Source organism: Pseudochaenichthys georgianus, chromosome 1 (assembly GCF_902827115.2).
Source record: "Pseudochaenichthys georgianus chromosome 1, fPseGeo1.2, whole genome shotgun sequence".
NCBI classification, from domain to species: domain Eukaryota; kingdom Metazoa; phylum Chordata; class Actinopteri; order Perciformes; family Channichthyidae; genus Pseudochaenichthys; species Pseudochaenichthys georgianus.
Window position 1 is genome coordinate 20,089,505 of NC_047503.1, and position 26,525 is coordinate 20,116,029.

General features: G+C 40.1%; 3 protein-coding genes and 1 long non-coding RNA gene across 6 annotated transcripts in view; 1 reads left to right on the plus strand and 3 right to left on the minus strand.

The window, feature by feature from the left end:
* Nucleotides 1-7,373, minus strand: part of pnpla6 (patatin-like phospholipase domain containing 6) — a 32,313-nt gene extending 24,940 nt beyond the window's left edge. For all 3 annotated transcript variants that reach the window (XM_034111917.1, XM_034111981.1, XM_034111836.1), the window contains exons 1-6: nt 7,293-7,373; nt 3,130-3,218; nt 1,079-1,156; nt 583-636; nt 259-346; nt 67-149 (exon numbers count right to left, since the gene is read on the minus strand). In XM_034111917.1, coding sequence (XP_033967808.1) covers nt 67-149; nt 259-346; nt 583-636; nt 1,079-1,156; nt 3,130-3,177 — 351 coding nt within the window. In that variant the 5' untranslated portion in view covers nt 3,178-3,218; nt 7,293-7,373. The remainder of the gene's footprint in view (nt 1-66; nt 150-258; nt 347-582; nt 637-1,078; nt 1,157-3,129; nt 3,219-7,292) is intronic.
* Nucleotides 1-26,525, plus strand: part of LOC139434510 (uncharacterized) — a 385,392-nt gene that overhangs the window by 34,911 nt on the left and 323,956 nt on the right. The window lies entirely within an intron of this gene.
* On the minus strand, nt 8,039-13,169 carry atp5pd (ATP synthase peripheral stalk subunit d). The gene is made up of 6 exons (XM_034112089.2): nt 13,096-13,169; nt 11,813-11,943; nt 10,994-11,090; nt 9,408-9,479; nt 8,335-8,397; nt 8,039-8,222 (listed from the first exon to the last, which is right to left on the minus strand). The coding sequence occupies exons 2-6, from the start codon at nt 11,932-11,934 to the stop codon at nt 8,091-8,093; spliced, it is 486 nt and encodes a 161-aa protein (XP_033967980.1). The 5' UTR covers nt 11,935-11,943; nt 13,096-13,169; the 3' UTR covers nt 8,039-8,090.
* LOC117454352 (homeobox protein MSH-C-like) lies at nt 14,758-17,106 on the minus strand. Its single transcript, XM_034093566.1, has 2 exons — nt 16,613-17,106; nt 14,758-16,062 (listed from the first exon to the last, which is right to left on the minus strand). Exons 1-2 carry the CDS (start codon nt 17,031-17,033, stop codon nt 15,650-15,652), a joined length of 834 nt encoding a protein of 277 aa, XP_033949457.1. The 5' UTR covers nt 17,034-17,106; the 3' UTR covers nt 14,758-15,649.

Consider the following 26,525-nt stretch of genomic DNA (forward strand, 5'->3'; position numbering starts at 1 on the left):
ATAACTACAACACAGACTTGCAGGCTTGCTTAGAGCATTATCATTTTCTGTCATCCAAACACTCACTTTACGCATGATCTTTCGGCCGTAGAACATTACTTTGTCCCTCTTGCGAAAGCGGTATTTGGGGGCCTGCTGAGCTTCTATGTCTGAAAAATAAGAAATAACATAAAACCTTCAAAATACATACTTATTTTTCCTGACTATTTTTACATGTTCTCAATGCATGGTGAGATTGGATTCTTAGCAGATACTGACTTCGAAGCTGGATCCTTCGCAAGATGAAGAAGATGAGGATGGCGATGAGCACTATGGCGATGCCCGCACCAATCACCATCCCCACCATCTGCACAGAAAAGAAGAAGAGAAGAGGAGAGTGGATGTGTTTACAAGGTCAAAAGCTGACAAAATCTAATGACTGATTCACTTATATTATATTTACTTTGATGTTTGTAAGGTCGAAGAATGACTTTATTAAATCATCTATATCTTTGTGCTTTCTAAATACTAGAGAGCTACATTATATTTTCTGGCTATCTATGGTAAAACATGTATGGCATTAATCAAATTTGCTGCACTTACCATGCTCGACTGTAGTTCCTCCTCAACAAATGTCTTGATGTTATTAAACCCATCCTAGTGTAACAGAAAAACACAGAGGATTACAAGCAGCCGCTTTAATAGCATACCCAATGGCTACAGCTGCAACAATATTGTAATGGTTGACAACTGCTTTAAGAAAATATTAAGACGATGTAATAATTAATAAATATCAGTTATGTTGATATAAGTCAAATAATAGAACAGTTCGAACAGTCCAGTACATTCAGTACAAAATACAAAGTTAAAGTACATCCATTTATTGTAATTCAGGGTTGAAAATAAACTTTTGCAATATCCAGATATCTATTTCTAGTCTCCCATCACAACATTGATGTATCATAACTTATATTACCCGGCCCTAGGGGCGAGGTCCTACTACATATGAAACACCCAGATGAAACTATTTTTGATCCAGAACAACAGTAATGTTCAAAAAACCCTGTATTTTCAAAAAAGTAGAGGTTTAAAAACTCACGTTTGCTTCCTCAAATAAAGCAGGTGTTGTATCAGCTTCGCTTGGTCCATTGTTTATGTCAGTGGGGACGGACTGGACCTGATAATAAAGATAGGGAAAAAAATCACATCAACATCTGACTCATCTGGATTCCTACAGAAAGGTCACAGTCTGCTGATCACTCTACAAGATAACGTTTTCACATGACCCATGGCCCCCCCTAATGTGGGTCAATCCAGTGTTGCTTTGAATACACTTTTTCTTTTTAATGTAGTTTGACCTTGAAATAGCTGATGGATTTGTTTTATTCAGTCACATGTGGATGTACGGGGTAATATGGTCTTGTGCTGCTATAGAGGGTGTAGCCTCACTACCTACAAACAAGGCCCCATGAGATGACGACAAGACATAATGAAAACTGATGGAGCTGGATTTATGCGAGGCAGGGAGAGACAGACCGCAACAAAGCATGAAAGAAAGAAAAGGATCAAAATGGTTTGTTCCTATTCATGGGCATTGCCTCCCAGCAACTACACAGAGGAAGAATACTCTTATAAAACTGAGTAGATTTTCCTTTTAGCTTGATGAATAACTTTTTATCAGTAAAGTTCAGCAAACATTGAACTAAGTAATTCTCTAAACAAGACTGTCAGTTCAGGGAGTGGAGATCCTGTAGCCAAGATAAGCTTGTTTGTTTCACTCCAGTATGAGTGTGCAAGAGTAATATGTTTTTAGTGTTCTGGCTGACAGCCAAAGACAACACATGTCTGTTATCAGTGGATATTGATTAGTGTGAGGGGCTAAGGCAGTAAAAGGCACTGGGGAATATTCAATGAGTGCACAGGCAGGATGTGCACACAGAAATGCAATGTAGTTTGTGAATCCAAGTGTAAGTGTGGAAAGTGTTCACGTGGGCAATTCACAGTTTAAAGGTGGTGTCTCCTATCAATTGAAAGTCTGTTACTAAAACACTAGTGGAAATCTTAACATGAAGAGCTATGCGTGTCACAAAATCACAATACGTCACATAACAGGAAGTGATGGGTTGATTATCAGAACAAATTGAATAGGATCAATTTCTAGCTTTAGGTTATTATATTTATTTTCATAATGTTTGCTTAGAATTCTCATTAAGAGAAAATATTTGTCATGTTAAGTTCAGACCGAGCCTTACAGATCTGGCCATTCTTCTTAGTTTTGGGTCGATTTAGAGACGCTTTATCATGTACATCGTAGGGCTAATGTCTGGGAAAGTTATTTTCAAAGCAGGAGCATTTGCAATGTATTAGACTTGCAAGCTCTGTTGCTCTCCCTGAGGTTTCTCCCATGTTTCCCTTTAAACTGTGGGGTTTTCTCTGGAAGTCTTTCCTTGTACGATGTGAGGGTCTAAGCACAGAGGGTGTCGTTTTCTCATACTGATATTCTGCACAAACTGTGCCGTTGTATTTGTTGTAAAGTGTCCTCATTGCAAAGTATTTTTATTATCGACCAAAAATCGTTTTTAAAAATGTGCTATATAAATAAAACTTGATTTGATTTGAAGCTAACAGTCAGCCATAAATCAAATGTATGCTAAAACTTGATTTATGAAAATAAACTACAAATAAAAGAAGGGCTTCTTCCTTATGGGAATATTATGATCTGGGGTTTGAATTTGAGTTTAGCAGCCAAATTCATCAGGTCAATGTTGAGTTTGCCGGTACAGCAGTTTGCTGTTATAAGCTGCTATTGTGTGCTGTGCTGTGATTGGGTCATAACATGTAACCTAAATGCACGTTTTCATTAACTAATATATAGGATGCTTGTGCAGTCTTTTGTGCTTGTGGACTTTTGTGTAAGATTTGTGTCTGTTCACGTTGTATATGTACAACTTGTGACTGATCGTCTGTGTGTCTGAAACAGGCATTTCACTTCACCCTTACAAAGGATGACAGCTATACAATTTATGTTAGTCCACTTACTGACTTCTATTGGCACATGGTATATTTACTATGTTGTAGCTAAACTTGATTGCTCACTTTGTTTTGTTTTATTATTAAATATGCATATACGTCATCTAGTGAAAAACCAACCTCTTGCGTGTCTCCTTGGACCTCTTGTTCTGAGGTACTCTGTCCCATTGTCACCCTGTTTCTTCATAGGGATGGTCCATCAACGGCCACTGGAAACAAAGACAAACATGATTACAAAACTGACCTTTTGGCATGTCACAGTAGTAGTAGTACTTAACATTAACAAACATCCACTCACTGGCTATTTAGAGCTTTCTCATTGTGAACTACACAATTACCTCAGCACAGTTTGTACTCCTATTAGGAAAATGTAACATTGTAACAAGGGACATACATGCACACAAACAAACACGTACTTGCTTTAAGCTGCTGTAAAGAAAAATACGTGTTTAACCAGAAAGAGAATATGAAGCAGGGGATTAAAAAACAACTGTTTATATTCTCAATTGTCTGGTTGAAACAGACTTAATCTCTACTTAAAATCCCTTTAACCGAGTATTAGAATCAGAGAGGGATCAAATTATTGCATCCTACAGCAGCACACGAGGGAGGACAATGGCCAAGGCTAAGTCTCTGACACACACACAGCAAGCTATCGAGATAACAGATAGAAAAATGTTCCAGATGGTAACCCCTTCCCCTCTTTTTATCCCAGAATGATTTCCTTACTGTCCCAATTCATCTGTGGCGCTTATATTGGGGATTCAGAGAAAGCATTTAGGGCAGCATAATAAAAAAGTGTTTGTAGGCATAGTTTTCCTGTACAATTTCTCTTTTTTTAAACCTGCTGTGAGCATGTTCAAGGTTCAAGGCTTTTATTAGTCATACGTACATAGCTACAGTGTAGTTATGACGATGAAAATCTTAGGTCACAGGCTCCACCGACAGTGCAATACAATGTATTTTAATATGTGTAAGAAGTGTAAGAAATTGCGGTTAATGGAGAGGTTTCCCTATAGCCGGCAGCTCGATGTCTCTGCCTCTGATAACTGTGACATTGTGCTGAGGCAATAATTCCCAAAGTTCATTGAGGATGGCTACATACCACCTCTCTGCCCACATCTACAGATGGATTCAGCTGACACAGGCTTATGTGCTGGAGCTGGGACACAAGCTTCATTCACTGTCTATGAACAAATAAACAGCTATGCTAGCTTAGCTCGTTGAGGTCCACCGATTTCCCACTCCTACACCAGCAGAAGTGAGGCTGGAGGGTAAACTATTGGGCTAACAAGACACTCCATGTGTGCTGAGGGCATACAAAGTAGGATACAGCAGCAGAGCGAAGAAGACTCTAAACAAGAAAGCGTCTCACGGCTAATAGCCAACACTTCAAGACCATTAGAGAAAATACATTACCATAGGCGTAGAAGTTACAACAAGCCTCTTTGTTCTGTGTCTTAAGTATTTAAAGATGTTTTAGTGCATGTTCATATTGGTAAATAAGGATATTGTATAGTGATTGCATCTCCTCTGGCATTACATTATAATGCATTGACTTATAAACACTGTACTTCAGTTGCTCTTGGTGTATACTGCTAATAAAATGACTAACTTCAGAACTAACAGTTGGCCTGCAACTAATGTTAAGTTGTTTATTTGATTATTATTTTTGACAATCAATGTCTTTTTCAGTAATTTTACGGCAAAATTATCAAGAATGATTATCTACAGCCCTTTGATAAACATCAATTTAACTGGTAATTAAATAAATCCTTCAAAAAAAAGTAATTAGGAATAGCAAAACAAATGTCCATCAGCTTCATAAATGTCACTTCACAATTAAATTAAACAAAGAAAAGATGCTTATCATTTCATTTAGGAAGACGGTTCAATGTTTAATGTTTTTCTTTTAGTATGTGTGCCTAAAACTGACTGAATTTCCAATTACCGTCACTTCAGTTTTTACAATTAAAAGCCATCAATTTATTGAAGACTTCAGCTCTTACCTGACATTCAATGTAAAATAATGATGTTTTGTGCTCATATTGACTGTTAAAAGGTTTATTAAAGAACATATGCCAATAATACCAGCAATGTCCCAACATTGTCCAGACTGAATATGAGGTAACAACACAGACTGGCATCAGCTGCATCCCTTGTCTGATGTATTTACTGCTGAAATCTATAACATCTGTGGCTGAGAGAGGGTGGCTGAACTGCTGCATGGATGAATCAGTGAAAGGGTGAGGATGCAGTGTCATGTTACATGAAGTACCCCTGTGAGTCACACACAAACAGAACAGGAGGCTGCTGCGAGGGAATCACAGCTTCAAGCACACTTATTTATAACCAAAATATATTATATTAAAGTGCATTTGAAAATTACAACATGTGACTTAATCTTCCAATATTGATAATCATAAAAAGGTTATAATATGGTCTTCATTCTTTTTCAGAAATTGTTAATGACATTCTCGTATACAAGTGGTCTTTTAATGCTGAGTGCAAATTAATAAACAAAGTAAATTATAAGAAAAGTGTGTTTGACACTGAAAGCTGTCACCATGCTTTGAGTGCAAAATCAACACCAGCCAAATGTCAGCAGTGGGCAGGCAGTGAGTCATATTTATGAAATATGTTACTATTTTTAAAATTGCCTTTCCAAAAACAAGCTTGTAGATGTTGGGATATAACTGTTATATGTAGTGCTCTGTCTTACTCTGCCTCTTGTAGCAGAGTCGGCTATCGCAGCAAGCGATGTAACAAAACGTACTTGCTATTACTCAAAACATGTTGCTTCACATTACACTTTGCCTCAGATTGTCTCTCTTTTCTCTGTATATAGCATCAAGTGCGGTGATACAACTGTAAGAAAAGCACAGGCCTGTTATCCCCGGAAATTAGACTATAAGCAACGCATTAGCCTCCTAGCAGTGCCTCTCTCCATGCAGGCCTATTCTCATTGTCCTCTATGTACAATGAAGCTAGTGTTGACTCTTCAGTCCATGGGCAGACCTGGGCCAACTAGTAACACAGCCATGTCTGTTTTCACCTAACACAATACACCCTTCAGGCCATGATATTCACAAAAACGTGCCTGTATGATGATGCATTTTAAACCCTCTTTTAGGAATATGTATGGCTGGAACATGTCTACCACAAGGTAAAGCCATTACTGTGACTCTGCACTATATCCACATTTGAAGGATTTTACAGTGCCGGTGCAAGAAGACAACCACAGAGGAACATGTATTTGGTTGAATGTGCTACTTTTAACACTGTGCTGGACTATCACCTTTGACCCTGAAGGTTTAGCCAACTGTACACTTCACACTTTATGGAGACATATTTTAATAACACTATAAGAAAAGACAACATAACACAACAACATACAGGCATCAGCAAACTTCTGACCACGGTCAACTCAGAGGTTGACATGATCTCATAATTCCCCCTGCCCAAATAGTTGTACACTTCACAGAGGTGTTGACTGACATCTCGTAAATCCCATGGCAGGGTTGTTCAGTTGTAAACACATATGAAACGCGGGGAACCACTTAACAGAAAACTAGAAAATAGTATAATTTTCAACCAATAAACCTCAAGCTACGACACGAAATATTGCTAATTCGCAGCAGTAGTTCGTATAGGCTACTCGCATGGGTGTATTGATGTTGAGTGTTTGACGCAGTGGTGTACAGTTAGCTAAACTAGCTAACAGGCAAAGGAAGCACACAAGGGATTGTGGATACATAGATATAGTTAGGCCTTATTGTTTATATTCGGACAAGTGTTAAATGTGTGATTTCAGCCTTGGGAAACGTTAAGCAAATGTGGTAGTATTGTTAGTATTTCGTAAGATTCGTGGGTTGAATATAGCAATCACAATATCTCTCCAGCGTCCAGGGCAGAGGGCACCTGCCTGAATGTCCCATCCATATCGTAATCCCTGCGGCTAGCGCTGTCACTGGGTAACCGTAACGTTAGCTAGCTTTCGATGCTACTGATGTCTGTTTCCTGTGGTCATCATCGCGGATGTGGAAGTAAAGCACCTCAAAGCCATAATTTATGTTGAATAACATTTGGGTTGTCTTTTTGACCTCCGCAGCAGCAATCATACCGGTATTGACACACACTTGAAGGGGTGGCCCGTTTTCACTGCCCGGTAAACACAAACGCGAAAATAAAACGGTCAATAAATGACACGACCGTGAGCTTACATTTGTCATACTAACTATATGTCATCAAATAATACATAGCCGTTTCAAGAATGCATTTACCTGATCTGATAGACTCCCGTCAATCGGCACTGACTCAAATAACATACAAGGGAAATCACGGATGAAGCCCCTCCCGTTTTCCTTCCACCAGAATCGTAGCCAATCATCAACTGAGAAGCTGTAAAGATGGGCCAATCAAAACGCCTATTTTTGGGGAATGGTGTATATTCCACCCACATACATGTAAATAAATAGTGAGTTTCCAATCATGTTTGAGGACGACAGCCAGTACATCCCCGATTGGGTAACATCAGGACTTATTGCATTTGTTTATAACTGCAGGTAAACTTTTGAGCGTTTTATTCGGACTTCGACATGAGACACACTGGCAAGTTCGAACATACAAAACACTATGTGAATTTAATTGAAGCTTTATATTACTGATCACAGATAATAAAGGTAAATTACTTTATATACCCAACCTCTGTACTCAGAGATCTTCATCAACACGTCTACTTATTAAATTAGCCAACAACTCTTAGGTAATGTATTTATGTATTACTATACAAGCTCAATAGCTTAAGCCTTGAAAACATATATTATCGTACAGTGGTACTGGCTACAGATATAAACCCAAGAGGATAGCATTATTCTGCAAGTCAACATGTTAGCAAGAAGCCTTTATATCGCTCCCCCTGTGGGCTCAAACTATAGTATCACAGGTTGCTGTTACTGGTCTTATTGTCAAAATAACAGTGAAGAAACTGAAAACAACATGTGCATCAAATAATGAAATAAACAAATGGTTCTCTTCCAAATACATAAACTTTATTGATGGGCGAGTGGCCAGAAATATGATTACAGGCTCGCAATGGGCTGGTGGGGCCAGTAGGGATATTTTTCCTTGTCCAATTTGGTCTCGGGGAAGTAATTGTTGAGGTCATCGATGGTCATCTGATCGACTGGAATCATGTCCTTAAATTTACCCAGCTGAGACCAAACATGGAAGAATAGAAAAAGAGAAGCAGAAAACAAACGGTAAGGTTATAAGTGCAGGTTTACTGATAAAGTGCAAGAGTGGTTTTAGCAACAAATGTCTCACCTCTTTCTCATATTCAGCAACGCGGCCCTTAGAAGCTTCAATGTAGGCTAGAGCATCTTTATCCTGTAGGAGAAATATGAAATAATTAGACCTTACACTTCTACAGATAATGCTGGTACTATCAAATAATACATTTCAATGAATACCAGTTCTGGTTTCTGTCTTTCCTTGCTTTAATTAACTCATTTGTTTTCAGTGTCAGATCGATTTAGTTAGTATTAACTATTGTGTATATTAAGTAAGGGATAATGTGCAGCGACGCGGTCACCTTCACGCCGATCTAGATCCCTCCGCTTCGCGTCGGGCTCCTGATCAGCCTGTCGGTGTTCTTTTCCCCATAATGACCGCGTCGCTGCACATTATCCCGCTTATTACATGGCCACATTCTCAACAAAGTAACGTTATGACTTCCAATATTAATTGAAATGCTTTTATGGATTTAGAAAATGATTTTATTGATTTAAAAAATAGTTGTATGTATTGATTTAAATTGACATGCATCCGCTAAGAAAAATAGTCCGTTATTACTGTTTGAACTAACGTAGCAACGGCAGGAACTGCTTCAATAGTGTTTTTGAGGAGCTTTTTGATTACAGATTTGAAAACATCGCTGCTTGCTTTAAAAGTAGCACAATTCATTATGTCAAACCTTGGAAAGTATCTAGATATCCCTGCCCTAATGCCAAAGTAACTGGCAACTGAATATGTGTCGCCGTTTGATGTCTAGGAGGGTTTCTGCCCGTTACTTCTCCGCTGTTTTCTTGTCGCTCTTGTCTTGTCAGTTAGTTTCGGCCAAACTGTATACAGTTAAATCGAACGGACTTGTTTGTGCAGATGTGAGCGTCCTTAACAACGGTCAATAAGTGCTTGACAGCGGTCTGTCTGTTTAACAACGTGTCACGTGTTCTGAATTGACCAATCAGAATTGAGTATTCAACCAAGCCATGTAATAACATCATTTAAGTGCTTATAAAAAAATGACAGTTACCAATGTTGGTTTAACGATCTTTCTTTTTATAAAAAGTCAACCAATTATACAACTTTATACCGTTGTTGTAGGTGTAATCACTTACAGTTGCAGTCTCCTGTGCGTTGATGGCGGAGGTCTGCGTGTCCACAGGCTGAGGAATCTGCAGGGCTTGGAACTGTGTAAAAAGACAGGGCTCAACATTATAAATGGCCCGCTGGCCCGGAAGCACTATTTAGACACCCCGGGCCAGCATAACGTACTTTCCACTTGCCTGCTCGGGCCACTAAAAATATTGGTTAAAAAAAAATGTTTCCTGTGGTATTGGTATTTTGACTAGCAATTTAGTTAAATTGTTTCGTTTATCAACGCTACATCATAGCGTTTCGTGAGTCGCTTGTCGTTGTTGGGTGAAAAGCAAACAGCTGTTTGCTGCGGAGCGCAGCGCGAGCCTGCTCTTTATTTGAAGAGCAGGCTCTTCAAATAAAGAAAGTCACCGGAGGAGTTAAAGGAGAGTGACAGGGAGTATGAGAAAAAGAGGGAGAGAACGTTTCAGCCAGCTTGATCGATGGAGTTGGCTTCTAGTGGTGCAGTGACGCGTCCGAAAACCCTTTTATAATCTATCGATTAGATTTATGATTCGAAAATTATAAAAGTAGGGTAGACATGTGGAGATTATCCGGCTGAACAAAACGTGCATTTATCAAAAAGGTTTGTTTTCCACAGACCTTATTTCCAGCTATTTTCCAAAACCCTGTGGAGAAATTCCATTGCTTTTTGTGGAGGGAACCAGCAGCTTACTTCCTGGTTTTAGGACCCGTCACTGGCTGCACCTCTCAATATGATGCCAATATAAACAAGGTCTTTTGTCGGCTCTGTACATCAATGCCGACCTATGCTGACAGTAAGTGAAGAGTAGACAATATAAAGGTATTGGCTATAGGGAAATGTCCCAGCAGTTTAGGATAATGAAGGTTCTAATCAAATCAATTACATGGCCATTACATGTCTAACTCCTAATGACAGGAAGTCAGAAAGTGCATTATACAAATAATAATACTCATAATAATAGCAGACATTTTTTAACAATGACCACAATATCATTATTTTAATAAACCAAATATGAACAATTGAGGAAAATTAGGAAGAACTGATTGTTCAAATGTTGTAGTAGGCCTACAAGTAGTAATGTAGTTAGTGCATAAATTACTATTGCAACAAATGTGTTCATTTTCTTCATTATTAGTTGATTTTTTTTGGACGAATGCTCCGGGCCAGTGGTTACAATGGTGGGGCCAGTGATAATACAATGCCACCGGCCCGGAGGGCCAGTGATAATACAATTACCCTTAATGTCTACCCCCGAAAGAGCATTTTGCATTTAGCACTGGAACGCATAAAACTGCAATTATTCAAATAGCACTGTAAGTCATTAAATCTACAGGAGAAAAATAAGTTATTTCAAGACAAAGCTTCAGTGACAAACCAAGATTTGTCAGATTCTACTGCCTTTAGAGAATCCTTTGAATTCACCATTTATTTGGGTCCTGTATTGTGTTTTACATTATGTAGAAAGGTCTCAGTAAAGCCAACTACCAGTGTCAGATGTGGGATTTTACTTACACCCACATTTCATTGAACGACTGCATTATGCTCATGATCAGTTAAATACTGCAGTCAAGTAAAGCTCACCTTTTTCTCAAAATCATCAACCATCCCAGCTTTGGCCACCGTGGTCCGGTAGAAACTCCAGTCAATGGCTGCAGCAGTCTCTGGCAGGGAGCTCAGTCTGGTTCAAAGAGACAATGGGAGTTTAACAGACAATATAGGGACAGTAAACAAACTCAAGAGGACATCAAAGATTCAAATGAGTTTTTAACAGTTAAGAATAAGCAAATGTGTTCCCTAGTTGATCAAAAAGGTGAGTAAGACAATAACTGTGCAGAGACAACTTAATAACCCATTGCATCAATTGCTAATAAGAAACCCAATAAAATGCATATAAGAAGCAAAATAATAAAATGACAAATACACGTAATAAACTGTTTTTGTCCACATCTTGGATCCCCCCCCAAAAAAGAGTTCAGCTGGAGTCTATTCCTTGTACACACTGTAAAGCCCCCTTAGACAAGTGTCATTGGGCTTTATTAATACAATATGATTGATGTGCACGTACACACGCTCATGTCCTACTTGCGCTGCGTTGCTTAAACAAATGGCCAAAATGTCCTTAAAAACAAGTCAGAGTTTGAATTATAACTCACTTAATTTCCACAAGTAAACATAATAGTTTGCAAAGCATTGGTGGTCTCAGGAAGCGCCACCTCCACCTGTTCACACATGTAACTTTCTTGTTTCCCCAGCGCACAATTTAATTTATTTTGTCTATGCTCCATCAAACCACATTTTCACAGTTTACTTCTCTAAAGTACAGTTCAACACTATAAGACCTAAATTGATTCAAGCTGACTTGGCATAGCATTCTAAGCCTGTTGTTTGTGTTAAACTAACTTGGCAGCGATGGCATCACTGCGAGTCTTCAGAGCATTGAACATGCTCTTCTGGTTGGGTGGGACCCTCTCGGCAAACGCCAACCAGTCAATGGCCTTCACGGCTACACGGCGGCCTGCCATTATGTATGTCTGAAAGGGAGAAGGAAATCTTGTTCGTCAAATCAAACCCATAAAAAACATGAAAATAAACCAGGCTACAACGGAAAAATCTATGTTCTTGTTATATACACAGACTGAGTTGCCAGTTAATGAAGTACATCTAGCTAATACTAATACTATAGTACAGTACTGCAATAAATCCCAGCTGCATACATGTTGATATTCAATGTGTCTTGAAGCTATTTGGGAGTTTGACAGGAGAAAAAAAAACTTAACTCAAGGTCCCTTACTTAGTTTTTGAATGAACTTTTGTCTGCTAACAAGGTCAAAAGTGAAACGTAATACTTGTGTTTTAGGTAGGTGTTGATAAAGTGTATGATCATTTTGCAAGTTGTAATCGCTGGCGAATATTTTACCCCGTTTATATCAGTGAGGGTAAAAAAATTAATATTTAAAAAAAAAACGAAATATGGATTTCAAGTGGTTTCTGAACATGTTACCCTTAATGACAGTAGGATGTATTGCAGGGCTGTGTGTAAAGAATGTGTAGCAGGTTTAATAATGACAAGAGTGCTTCTGAATTGCCACTATGTAGTGATCGTCTACGTTAGCTATACTACGGTTGACATACATGGGAAGACATTTACCTGCTGCTGACACAAAGGTTATATGTAGCCTATATATAGATGAAAAATAATTGATTAATTAGTGCATTATTGTTGCAGCCTGGACAGGGAAACATACTTGTTGTGTTTGCAATTTAAGGCGCATTGTGATGTTATAAACACATAGCAGTTTCTGTTAAAGACAAGTTGCGTTAGCGTCAGGTATAAATGCATTTTCGAAAGTGACGTTTCGAAAAAAGACTATGCTACATTGTAAGGAATGTTTTTTAATAACTAATGGAGAAGTTGACATGGTGAAAACACATGTTTGACCATAGGCATTCAATGACACCAGGCCCTTGACATTATATTAAAGACTCCTGCTAGCTCTGTTAGCTTGCTAGTGAAGGTCAGTCAAGTCTCTCTATTACACAGGGTTTTTCACAAAACACCCAGGAAAATATACGTGTACTGTTGAAAATCATGCACAAAGACACGTGTATAAGTTGCACAAATAACTATTTAAACAGACTTTCTTTAGATTTCGTTTAGGAGATCGCTGCTCGGATGTACTCACCTCGCTGCTGAAAGGGTAGTGACGTAGTGGAGCAGCGGAAGTGGTTTTATTTATCAGTGGAGGGTCAGCAACATGGCCGCCACCGCCCTCTGCTGGACGGGCTGGGCAGCTACCGAGAGTTACACTGCCTTAATTTGTCCGTCGGAAAAGCTCATACGTCTGTCTCTGACTGTACATTTGGCAAAGGTGGAAAATATACTAACATATTGTACTTAAATAAAAGTACAAGTAACACATTGTAAAAATACTATGTTACAAGTCAAAGTCCTGCAATCAAAATGTTACTCAAGGCAAAGTAGAAAAGTATAGCATCTGAATATATTAAAGTAGGCTACCAAAAGTAAATCTACTCGTTTTGCAGAATGGCCCATTTCCCAATAATACATAATATATTTTGATAAAAACAAAAACATATGAATGCTATGAAGCTGGTAAAGGTGCAGCTAGTTTTAATGACTTTGTATATTAATCGCAGTGTAAATTGTGAATTTACTCCAGATGTAACCAACGTCTGATTTAGGCCTAAGTGTTGATTCTATTTCACATCATTTATCCAAATCTGCAAAGTAACAACATTTTTGAATAAATGTAGTGGAGGGAAAATACCATATTTACTTCTGAAATGTGTTCAAAAAAGTGAAATAGGCTATCGAGTTCAATTACCTGAACAAATTCTACTTAACTAGAGTACCTGCGTATCTACTCAGTGACTTTACATCCCTGACATTAAGGATAAACTGTATATTTACAACTATGGTGCTTTGGAGTGAAAATAAATATATTAAACTGCAAGTTGTATTACTCTTGTTACTGTTGAGCCATAAACCAGACATATGGCTATCATTTTGTGTAGGGCAACTATAACCTAATAACATAAAACTAAGAATAAGGGAAGTAGTTTTTCTTCTTAATTAAAGGTATACGTATACTTGCAATTAACAGGGTAGGCTACAGATTACAAATATAAATGATTACCTCTGTGTGTTGCAGGGATCAAAACAACGGGCACAATGAAATAAATTATCGCACAAATATACATATACAAATATACGATAGGCCTATATTTTGTCCAAATGTCATCAAACTGATAATTTGTGCCCATTTAGCCATATTTCTGGATTTATTTTAGCTGGAAGCATTATTTGCAGGTGAATATCGGTCTCTTTAGGTGCGCATCAACCGCACAAGGCCCACCACATTTTACCAACTCCTAACGTTGTTTTATTGGGCAGGAGGTTTGTGTGAACAGCCTTCCAACTCCAACTCCCTTTTTTTGGAAATCACAATGAATTGACAATATATGTTAAATTAAAAAGTATTTGCCATTACAAATGTTTTGATAAAAAGTGGAAAAGAAGACAGTTGTGTTAAAATTGTTGTGTTAAAAAAGGTTTTACTCAACTAAAGGCTGATGTTAGCATATCCACAAAAGTGTTTGCAAAATGTTTTATGAATAGTGTCTTCGCTCGTTTGACGTAGTTGTGTAAGGTAAATGGGACGATATTGGAAAAATCACAGTTGTAATTATTGGGCCATTTTAAGGTTCCATTATAAAACAATTAGGCAAGTGGGCAGGCAATGCTTCATTTATTGCGGTTTGGCAGTGCTTTCACTAGAAATACATAAATAAACATTATATTAATGAAGTCTGTTGAAATGTGTTGAATAAGCGCAACTCCTGCTCCACTAATTCAACAAAATAGCGAACGCGGGTTTTTTTTTTTTAAATGAGTCAGCACTTTCAGATCTTGTATAATGTTTATTTACTAAAAATCAGCCTTTACAAGTTACTGAACACTTAGATAGAAGGATGTATGTACACAGTACAGATACAAAGATTATCAATAAATACCACATTTCCTGCTGCTCTTCAAGCGAGGCAGCAAGGCGTTATGAACTCTACACATTGTATTTACATTTACAGCAAAACACCTCGAATAAAATCTATCATCACTCCCATAAAGGCCACGTTGTGATAATAAAAAAATATCTAATACACATTGTTTTCCTAAAATATAATTTTGCTCCATGTTTTGAAAAAGACGTAGAAATGGTGACACAAACATTCAAACAGCAACTCTGGGAACCTGCAGTTGTACCAGAAATGTCAATCCTGATTGATAAGTAATACTTCAAGTGATACACTTAAGGCACTGACTCTGTTTAAGTACTTTTCTTTTGCTTTTAAACCTCCGCCTCAGCAGACTTGCTTCTGGACACACTTTTACAAACTACTGTGGACTGGAAAGAGATATTTAAGGCATGTCGTTTAAAAACCTGACATTTACTTTTGGAGTCCTGCCTCAGTAATGTAGGCCTCCACAATCCACAGAACTGGCCTTAAAATGCGCACAACTAAACTCACTCAGTCCAATTACGCACACTATTAAATAGCTAAATGTGACCCACATCATATTTTTTAAATTCTGGAGGTTAGAACATTTCTCTGAACCCCTATAAAAATAGTCCGAGGTGTAGAAAACGCATCATCCTTGTTCATAAGTGTATTGAAAGAAGAAACGTTCACTTTTTAAAACATAAACAGACAGTACTACTAAGATAAATAGTACATCCCATAAGTGACGGGTCCGCCGAACAGTCCTGGGATCGGCATGCTGGGCCTCGCGAAGGCGTTTGACGGACACCACGTTGGAGAGCCCATGTGCGCTCCGAGGGGGAGAGGCAGCGCGAAGGCGGGCAGCATGGGCTTGGAGGCCAGTTTATACTTTTCCAGCTCGGCCTCCTGCAGTCTCTTGGCTTTGGCCCTCCTGTTCTGAAACCAAATTTTGACCTGAGTCTCCGTCAGGTTGAGAGAGTTGGAGAACTCGGCTCTCTCGGCGATGGAGAGGTACTGCTTCTGGCGAAACTTGCGCTCCAGCGCCAGCAGCTGGGAGGTAGTGAAGGGAGTGCGAGGTTTCCTGTTGTTTTTGTGTTTCCTTAAAGGACACTGAGGTGGACTTGTGCTCCCTGTTGGAAAATGACAAAGAAATCGCTGTGGTGAGATTACATTGAAGCGTATGTTGATAAAGACAGCAAGTGAACAGGCAAAGATTCAATATCAAATGCAAACACACGATAGAATAGACACACTTCCATAAGTAGGCTACTATTACATATATTGTTGATGATGTTCAGTTATGCTGGCATTCTTTATAACGCTGAAGCATCTTGAAGTTATTATTATGTGCTTGCATATACCACCTGCATTTGTGGGTATATCATATAAAGATGCTTGCAAAAATAACCCAACAAACCAAATTGCTTCACATGCTCAGTGGCAACACTACCATAATGTATCGGCATTTTGTAAAACACATAATGCAAGAAAGAATAAAGACATATACGCAGGGTCTTTAGAGCTATGGGGCAAAGCTAATAGGACTGGTGCAACAAATCATTTTGTGTATCTGTTGTCTAATAAAGCCTTTTCTCGGCAGCCTTTATTATCGACTGTATAACATGGGATTGTGGGAAAAGTAACCTTGCATTTCTCAAAGCAGCAGAGGGACGGACTTACGAGGCGGAGTAGAAAAGGAGGACGTCTGGTACCAAGTGCTCTGCTCTTTCTCACAAAACTGCGGACTGTCCTCACTGGAATTGCTGGAAACACCCGGTGAGCCCTTCGCGGAAACCTTGCTTTCCGCGTAAAGAGTCCTTGGAGAGAACTGCACGCCTTGCCCAACCAAGGGCTTCGGCAGGGCCTGAGCTAAGTCTGAGAGGGGATAAGAAGTCCGACAGGTGGTCTTCTTGGAAATCAGCGACTCTACGCTAAACGGGAGGCTGGTCCGCTGAGGTTTGTATCCTTTCTCAGTGGTCATGTCTTTGGGCTGGTTGTCCTCGCCCTCCGTATCCGTCTCCTCTTTCTGATGAAGCTGTTTGGCGTCCTGGGACGGCGACCCCTGCACAGGATTCATCGTGACAGAAGGGGATGGGGCCATGCACCTCCGTGTGGCCCGTTCAGAGAAATGGAGTCGACGAGTGTACAGTGTCCAATATGCGTCTCCGCGCTGACAGCGGTGCCCAGTAGCTTATACGCGCTGTACGGAGTCGTCTATAAAACGACAGGGGCTGTTCCCCCTTTCCACTCCCACCAATCAGCTAGTTCATTTGGCCTTGTGACGTATTGGAGTGCGGCTTTGATTGGCTAGCTGCCTTCCAAGGGAACATCAAGAGGCCTTTGAAAGGAAGGAGAAGTTAATCATACAGACCCCATGCGGCGCGCGGCTATTGATGGCCCTCACAAAGTAGCTTAGACCAATTTTAGCGCAATTAACCAGTGGGGAGGACTCTCTTGACCATTTACATCCATTAGCCCGGCACACCATCGCTGCTATTCTTTGAATTATTCCACTACTGTAAAGCTGAGCAGGAACCAAAGAGTCACATGTCAATATCAAAGTGATAGTTGTATCAAAGGAGAAGGAACAAATAAAAACATTAAGAGATCAAATAAAATCACACATAATTACTAATCAAATAAGCTACGTAAAACATTAAAAAGACTGGGGAAAAAAACGAGTAAACAATTTATCAGATAATCAAATCAAGAAAGAAAAGGTGCAAACCCACGATCTAAATTGATTAGGTGACTGTTGGTCACACAGCATTACAGCAATTGAAGGCCTGTCATGAGCTCTTCTCGCTGCACAATGGCCTCAGTTGAGAAGCAACAGGCGTTTTCTTTCTGCAGGTCATACTATTTAATAAGCCAGACAAGTTGTGTTTTGCAAGGCGCCAGGCTCGGCAGGATCAAAAAGGAAGATACCTCGGGGAGAAAAGGCAACGGTTAACTCCACTTAACCAATTGTCCTCCAAATATTTCATAGTCCACTGCATGGAGCTGCTGGGAGGAAGCAGGCGCTGACAGTTAACTGTTTCACGTCTAGTCCGAAACTGTTGAAGGTGGGATTTAATTCAGTTTGACAAGTTTAGTGAAATGTTCACAGCAGTGATGCAAAATCATCTCACTTCACCTCCTTGGACTTCAGAACAGGTTACAAATACATTTTGTAGGCCTACTGTCTTGAAAGATATTTAACCGAGTGAATTGTTAAGAAAACTATTTAATTTGCCATTGTTGTGCTCAGCCAAAAGTATTTGCAGGATAATATCTGCTTGAGTAATAGGTCACTTTCCTGATAAGTACTGGTGATAATAAGTCAGTTATGTCAGTACTCATTTTCTTTTGCTCACGTTTAGGTACAAATACGTAAGTATATAAGTCATTCAAAACTTCACTTGAAAGTATAAGTTAATCAGCAAAATGAACTTAAAATATATAAAGAAACAAAAGTCATTTTGCTGAATAGTCCCATACAATTATTGAAAAAAAATTGCATGAACAAGGAGTTGTACCTTGAATGAATTAATGTGACAAATACAACTTATTGACACATTTCCAGTATTTACACTGCTATAGTTAGTTAATGTGGAGCTATAAAAGGTTCAGATGGATGGATTCAATTTGATAGGGGGATCAATTCAGATTCAAATGGACTAAAGTCAGCTTGTAAGGTATCGTAAAGTGGATGTGTTTAGTTTTCTAGTTAGTTCTTTCTTGTGCCATAAATAATGATTATGTCTCCTCAATATGATCCTTGTTTTGCAACTTGGGACATAAAGCTCCGTGTACTTTGTGATGTCCATCATCTATTAATCCCCTTTCAACAAAGGTCCAAGCTGATATCACATTAAATGTGTCAGCAGCACACTGTGGCCTCCTGGACATCATCAGTCCCAACATGAGACCTCACAAGAGCTCCACTCTCATCAACACTATCAAATATACGATTATAGAGGCTAAATGAGATGATGGATTGATCTGCGCCAGTGGTTAATCTGAGAACTTTCATTCATTAGTATAGTCCTTGTAATGGTTAATTGCTTAGTTGGATGAAACAATGAATTGTTATTTTATTAGATTTTCCTGTGTAGAAACCACAATCAGTTGCCTTTCCCAACTCTCTCATCGAAAATGACATTGTTGTACAATTAAACTGCATTCCCAATAACAGTTAGAGGGAAACATGTTTTCTCCCAGATGGCAGTCACAGTTTTAAACATGTGGTTAAGATTGTAAATTAAAACAAAACAAACAGCAACAAAACGAATTGGGTACGATTAGTAAAATATATTTTCTATTTAAATGGTGTTACTTATATGCAAGTTAAAATAAGTCAGTGTTAACTTTGTTGCCTCACACAGACAAGAATACCAGTGTTCCCATGTTTGTTAATGCCATCAACTACATCCTCATCTAGACTTTGACTTGAAAAGTGTTTGTGATATGTCAAAAACATACATACATCAAAAGAAAAAAGGTTCCCCTCATACAACTTTAACTACGAAAATTAGCTGCTGTTTCTCAAATAAATATAAAACAAGATTGTTTGATAGACAACACGTTTTATTGAGAGAACTAATGGTCGGCGTCTTGAGCCTTCAAGTGCAAAGAACAGTTGAGCCATCGTCAGGTAAGAGCCACGACTGGTTGATGATTCAACTTGAGTAAATCCTGATGTTGAGTGCGCTCCTTCGTTTTCTTTCCGACAAAGCCGGCCCTCTGTCTCCTCACTCACCGGGGCCTCTCATAACCCAGCTGGTTTGGGTTTAAATCCCAGCAAACGTGACGATTCTCTCTATCTCACCTCCGTAGTGTTGTGAAAGAAGGGGATGAGAGTTGTCCCGTGGAGCACACAGACTCAAACAGAGATTCATCCGATACAGTTTCACCCAGAGATAAATCTACACATGGAGTATAGTTACCTCTCCTCCCCTGGTGTTTGCTCCAGTGTATTTAGCTTCGGAGCCCCTCTCCCCTACCTCAAAAGACATTTCTGTAACAGCATGCAGGCGAGTGAACTGTGTCAAAAGGTGTTAGTGAGTTTGAAAGCAGATCTGTCCCTGAAGGTCGGTGCAAGCTCGATGGGAAGCACTTTCCCCTTGGCTGGCACTGGAAAAGAAAACTTTTGTACGTGTATGAAATGCTCGATGCTTAGATGGAACCACATAGCCAGCTCGTAAAGAGCAAGGGCCAATTGGCTGAATGATAAGTTATGTGAGGAAACAATTCAACAAGATTATAACGTAATTCTCGCATTTGTTTTTCTCCAAAAAGATGATCCAGTGAGGACTTGAGGTGCAACAGCTGATGAAGTCAGACTTTGTGGGAGTCCAGGTGAGCTTGTGTCTGTCCTCCATCAACAATGTGTGAATTCCCTGCTGTAGTGAGGCTCTCTGACAAACAAACAGATCATTTAGAGGATTGAGCGAGCTGTGGAACCCAATCCCTGTGAGATGTGTCGACAGTGGCACAAAGACCTGTAGCTAAAGGCCTCCACGAGATGGACATTTTGCTGACATGACAGCGCGGTGTAGCAGCGGGACAACTGAGCGTCACCCTGACACGTCACTCTCACATTGTTCTCCCTTGTCTGTAAGAACAGGAACACCTCTGTGGGGAAGTGTAGTCTTAATTTATGCGTGAAAACAAGAGGTGACTATTTATCTTTCTGTGTATTGGTTTAATTTCCTGCCTCTGTCGACACGTGTGCCTTCCTTACATACGGTAACCAGCATGGCGCTCTCCATTTAACAGCAGCTTAAATAGCTGCTCTGAGGGTTGCTCAGTGCTGTGGAAAAATATCTTGACCTTTCATTTGACTTAACAAGTTGATCCAATCCACTTCAGAGCCGCTTCATCCCTGCACTTAAACGCTGGTTTGACATTTTCTGCCAAAGCCACTTCCTCTTGTGGCATCAGAGTGCCCCGTGTTTGAATGCAGGGTAATGAGGGAACTAGTTTTGCTGCACTGTAGCGAAGGATGCAAGCTATCTTCATCATGGCTTCGTTTTTTGGACTGTAAAAAAGCAAACAGGAGATGGAGTGTCCTGCGGTGTTATAGCTGCTGTTTTTTTTTAACTCAAACCTAAACACAACAGAGTTTATTTCTTTCCACTGTGGTGGTGGTGGAAAATGCATTTTCAACTCAGGCTGAAATTGATGTTTTCTCATAAACTGACTACTTCTTTAGATACCATCTTGAACACTGTTTCCCACTCGAGCATCTTTAAAAGCAGATCCTGAACTCTGCTGCCAATAGAGATTGTTGAGGAGAAAAACCACAAGAGGTGACAATGCAATTGGCAATTTTGTCTGGCTTGCCGTCGGCCATAGAAATCCACATTCTTGAGGAAAGTCTAGAGACAATGCGAGTGGGCGAGTTAGGTTGAGCACTTGGGACGAGGAACTTTGTGTGGCAGCTCTGTGGTCTCATTCACAACCCAAGAATTTCACCACAATCTCATATGCTCTTAGCAGCCAATGTTGTGATGCAGTACATTTAAAAAAAAAAAAAAAAAAAAAAAGCCAAGGCAGCAGCATCACTTTTCTCTTTCACTGCTGGCTTCAAATCCACTTGAGGTCAAAACCAGTAACTATTGTATAAATTACACCAATTTGGTATATATAATAGAACATATTTTTATTTTGCACCTCATATATAAGTCAATAGCTGTTGTTTAGATTTGGTTGAGGAAAATGTTATGTTCTATTTTTTTATATTCATTTACAGATCTTTCTAAAAAAATAAATAATCACAAACAATAAAGGGAGAAACTGCACTTTTCACAAGGCGATTACACAATATATATTTATGAATAAAATAGAAAATGTTTCTTTCCATGAGGTTAAATGTTAAAACAAAAAAATGTAAATGAAGAAAATGAGAAGGATGAAGGGGTTTATTTTCAGTTAACAGGCCTTATATATAATTGTTTAATTAAATGTAATGGTGAAAATCTCTGTAATGGTAACCGGATACACTTTTTTTAGTGTCTAAATTGATGTTTCTTCACATTTTAAAAGACTTTAGGTCTCCTTAATTTTTTTTAACTCAACGATACATTTTAATCAGCTTAGGCCATAACTTAATTTTATATAGTTTTAATGACTAACAAGAATCACCCCTAATTTCTTAATCTAACTCACCATAGAAATACTTTATATGTCTACAACGCGTTGAAATCAAAGTGGTTGAATGCAGCGCTGATCCAAATTGGCAATGCCTGTCTTATAGTAATAATGTTATTGCAGTCACCAAAGGTCAGAACAAATGTGTGTGTTTGAATATCCTGAGATTACAATTTCAAAGTCCTCCCCATGAGAAGTGGAACAATGGAGAGGGTGGGAAGTTTAAAAAGCGGGGTCTCTTTCAAATAAACAAGCATGGGTTGATCCTGAATAGGGCTGCTCCCGAGCAGCCGGATTGGTTCTCAGAAGATCGAGAGTAGCAACTGTGCCGGCTCTCTTCTTCTTCTTCTTCCTCCTCCACCTCCTCCTCAACCCAGCTCCCAAACTAACTGATGATGTAAACACAAACAACCTGATAAAGCCTCACAACTATAATTTAGCCACATTTCTTTATCCCACCTTTTATCTCTTCTGTACTCCCCCTTTCTCTCCCGCTGAACAGAGCGTGAACGGGAAAGTAGATGGGGGGTAAGAGCTCCCCCTTTTTTGTGCTATTGCTTAATGAGCCTGAAAATACAATTGCACTGTTCTCACTGTGAAGGTAGCCTGCAGGCTAGTGTAAATTAGCTGTGCGAGGAAGCCCAGAGGGCTGATTCTTGCTGAGCGGTCAGAATAGAGAGATGTGGTGAGAGGGGAAAATCCTGTTAGGACAGTGTGTGGAGGAATCACGGTGCGTTTGAGACCCGACTGGAGACCATAGGGCCACTTGTTGGAGCGGCAAACCCCAGATCCAAGGCGATCTCACTGCTGATGTGTGAGATTTATTGAGGCTGCACCACAGCCATGTGTATTGGCTTTCATTATGTGCAATGTCCGTTGTTTGTACCATTTCAAACCCATAATTCCAGTTTGTTCCGCACAATGGGCTCTTTTGAACTGCTACAACAATCATCATTCAATTTAATTTTCTATTCTTCTTTGGATTCCAAAGTGGGAGGCGAGAGTCTCCCACATTGCATATGTCCTCTCATGAGCTCGGCGTGCTCTTTTGACCGCTCCGCTAGGCATCTGCTGCCATGGCCTGCCCATATCTGCATTCTAATGCTCATATCCTGCTGGGATGTTAACTTTAGGCCCTCAGTAATTGATGGCTTCCACACTTCAGCTGAGACCCCCCCCCTTTTCCTTCACCCTGCCGATTGTTGGTATATCTCTGTGGTTTGGGGGTCTTTCAGTCAACCATTGTTCTTTTATGGAGGAATTATAATAGACTAAAGGAGAGGGAGCAAAGAGAAAGAGAAAGAGAGGAGGGGGAGAGGAGGGGTGGGGATAAAAAGAGAGTCGCTGCTGATATTTAGTGAACTCCAAAGGGGGAGTTTTTATTCTCATTCTGCAAGTTTGGCACATGCCTTCTGTTACTAAGTGGCAGTGCATTGAAAGAGTCCCTTGCATTTCCCATTCTGCGGCTCTGCTAGGTGCCTAGACTTACAACCCTGGCAGCTGTTGGGCCTTCTATGCAGCTATAGACTCCTCTCCACAGGTGAGCTCCCCTGCCAAACTCACAGTCTCCACTTCAGTCAATAGGGCCTTTTTCAAGTCTTTTATCAGCGGGGAGAGGTTGACTTTATGTATGCCACTCACAGAAACGCAACTCATGCCTCTTAAGATCGCAATTAATGTTATTCATTGTGTCACGCACGCTTGTTTTAGCATCGTCCTCTCAAGCTCGATGGGATGCAAGATGTTCATGTCTTTTGGAAGTGTGTGTACACAGACATATTTATATCAACAAGTAAACAAACAAACACAGCATTGAAGGAATGCACTGTGTTTCTGTCTGTGGCACAGAGATTGAACCTTGTTCTCAAGCAATCGACCATAAACACATAGCAGTGACAATAATGTGGAGCACATTTGAAGAAGAATTAAAAACAAAACAGATTTCATATCTAATTTCTCTCAAATTTGCCATGATGTAATGTTGCATGCAGTGTGTGTTTATGTGATAAGCTATGCCAAAGTGGCCAGCGGTCGGGTTTGTGTTTCTCTATGGCCACAATTACTCTAAAAGATCAGCTGGATTGGTTAACCGCTCTAAATGATGTTGTTGTTTTGGTTTGGGCAGGTTTCAGCACCTTTTTTCTTTTCATTTCAGTGGCAGAATATTCTGTTGTTTATTTTCTTCCTCTTCTTTTTTCTCTCTCTGTGATGCGAGCTGTTACATATTACTCCTGAGGTGTGGTGCCTCTTCCCTCAAAGGCCTCCACTGTTTCCCCCAAACTGCTGCCAAGCTGGGCTATCTTTTCATTTGGTTACTTAAGTGTAATTGCTCCCCTTTGAAGCCTCAGAGAGGCAAATCATTTGCTTTGGCCCCGGGGCAGTAATGGTCACTGAGCCAGCGACCCCCTCCCGGTCCGAGAGCGTCGGAGAGACCGCGAGAGGCCAGCTCCCATACGGAGAAGAAATAATACGGCCAGGGCCGCTCAATTTCACCTCCCTTTTCATCCCATTCTTTGAAAACTTTTTATTAACAACAGCTTTCTCTCTCATACCGGGGCGCCAGGAGAGGGGAGGAGAGGAGGCAGAGAGGTGGGAAGGGAGGGAGGGGGGGTGGTGGTGGCATGAGAGGATATCGGCAGCAGGGGAGGAGGGTGAGGGGTTCGCTGTCCCCCTGTAGATGTCTGCTGGATTCTCACACACTCACATGCACACACACACACACACACACACACACACACACACACACACACACACACACACACACACACACACACACACACACACACACACACACACACACACACACACACACACACACACACACACACACACACACACACACACACACACACACACACACACACACACATACAGATCCACGCACATACACACATCATCAATAGTGACAGGTCAAGGAGGCATTGAGAAAACAGCCTCCCGCCCTCCTCTCTCCCCCACGGTTCACACTGCTAAACAGGGACTCATGTTTCATATGCCACAGGCCTCAGTGCTCACACACACACACACACACACACACACACACACACACACACACACACACACACACACACACACACACACACACACACACACACACACACACACACACACACACACACACACACACACACACACACACACACACACACACACACACACACACACACACACACACACACACACACACACACACACACACACACACACACACACACACACACACACACACACACACACACACACACACACACACACACACACACACACACACACACACACAAGCTTGTCAGTGTGACTCTAAATGTGTTGCAAATGTTGTGAGTATGTAACTCTGCATTTATATTACCATAATGCTCCCATATACACATGTATCTGTATACCTGCCCACTGTATAGAACATTTGAGAAAGTATTAGACTATACGCCTGAATGCCTTCTTTCAACCTATGACAGGCCGCGGAAATATACAGCAAAATAGCACACAAAGACCCCATTTAATGCTCAAAATTACTCCACCACTTACTGTAATTGTCACAATTCTGAGCACATTGACATTGTAATCTCATAATAAGGTAATGGGGGCTGAAACTGTGTACAGGAGTGCGATTAGAAGGGTGTAGCTCAGAAAAAAGGGGTTAAAATGTCGGGGGATAACATATTTTTGTCCAGACAGAGAGGTTGCATATTCTAGTTATGTTTTGGGGTTGTATTGATGAAACTAACCGGCAAACCAAATACTGATGCTGTTCTTTCTTCCTTGTCACTACGGCATGCTGTACTGTATGAACATTGCTGTTTTTGTCAAAGGCAGAAAACATCCGGCTTTAAAAATAATACTGTACTCAGATGCCGTGGCGTTAGAGAAATAGTGAATTAAACGTTTTAGAAGGAAGAAAATGATTGCTTCTAAATAGCGCGGGTTATCTTCAAGACTCTGTGGAGCCAAATTGATGTGGACAGGCATCCATAAAAAGCCAACCTGGTTATGAATACTGCTTTTTACTTGTATCATTTTGACTTTGAGGTTTTTAGGAGAGAAGCATTCCCTGCAGTCAAGCCAGATGGTAACAATTCTTAGACATATTACGAGCTGCTCTGTGCCAAATAGCATACCTTAGGGCTATGTTTTCAGTGGGCTATAAAAGCCAATAATGTAATTTTGATCTATTTTATCAGATATCACCACAGCCCTGGCTACGTTTATATAAGACAAAGTTTAAAACAGGATAAGAATTCTCTCTGTTTTGCTTTTCACTGTACAGTATAAGTGCAAGAATTTCAATATCTCACCCGCTGCGTGGCTTTGCTTGTTTGACTTGTTGGACTGAAAGGCGGCTTAAGCCAAAACGCGGAGGTTAGCCTCTGTGTTGTCAAGCATATGGTCCTGGGTTTATGTGAAAATACACTTTTCGTAGGTGCGTGGTTGTCCACAAAATTACTTGTGCAGGCCGGTGCGGGGA

Coding starts and splice junctions, on each gene's coding strand:
- atp5pd (XM_034112089.2), bottom strand. CDS start 11,934: ATGGCAGGCCGCCGTGTAGCCGTGAAGGCCATTGACTGGTTGGCGTTT. Junction 11,091..11,812: donor AGTGATGCCATCGCTGCCAA/GTTAGTTTAACA, acceptor TCTTTGAACCAG/ACTGAGCTCCCTGCCAGAGA. Junction 8,398..9,407: donor ACGCACAGGAGACTGCAACT/GTAAGTGATTAC, acceptor TTTCTCCTACAG/GATAAAGATGCTCTAGCCTA.
- LOC117454352 (XM_034093566.1), bottom strand. CDS start 17,033: ATGGCCCCATCCCCTTCTGTCACGATGAATCCTGTGCAGGGGTCGCCG. Junction 16,063..16,612: donor CTCCTTTTCTACTCCGCCTC/GTAAGTCCGTCC, acceptor ATTTTCCAACAG/GGAGCACAAGTCCACCTCAG.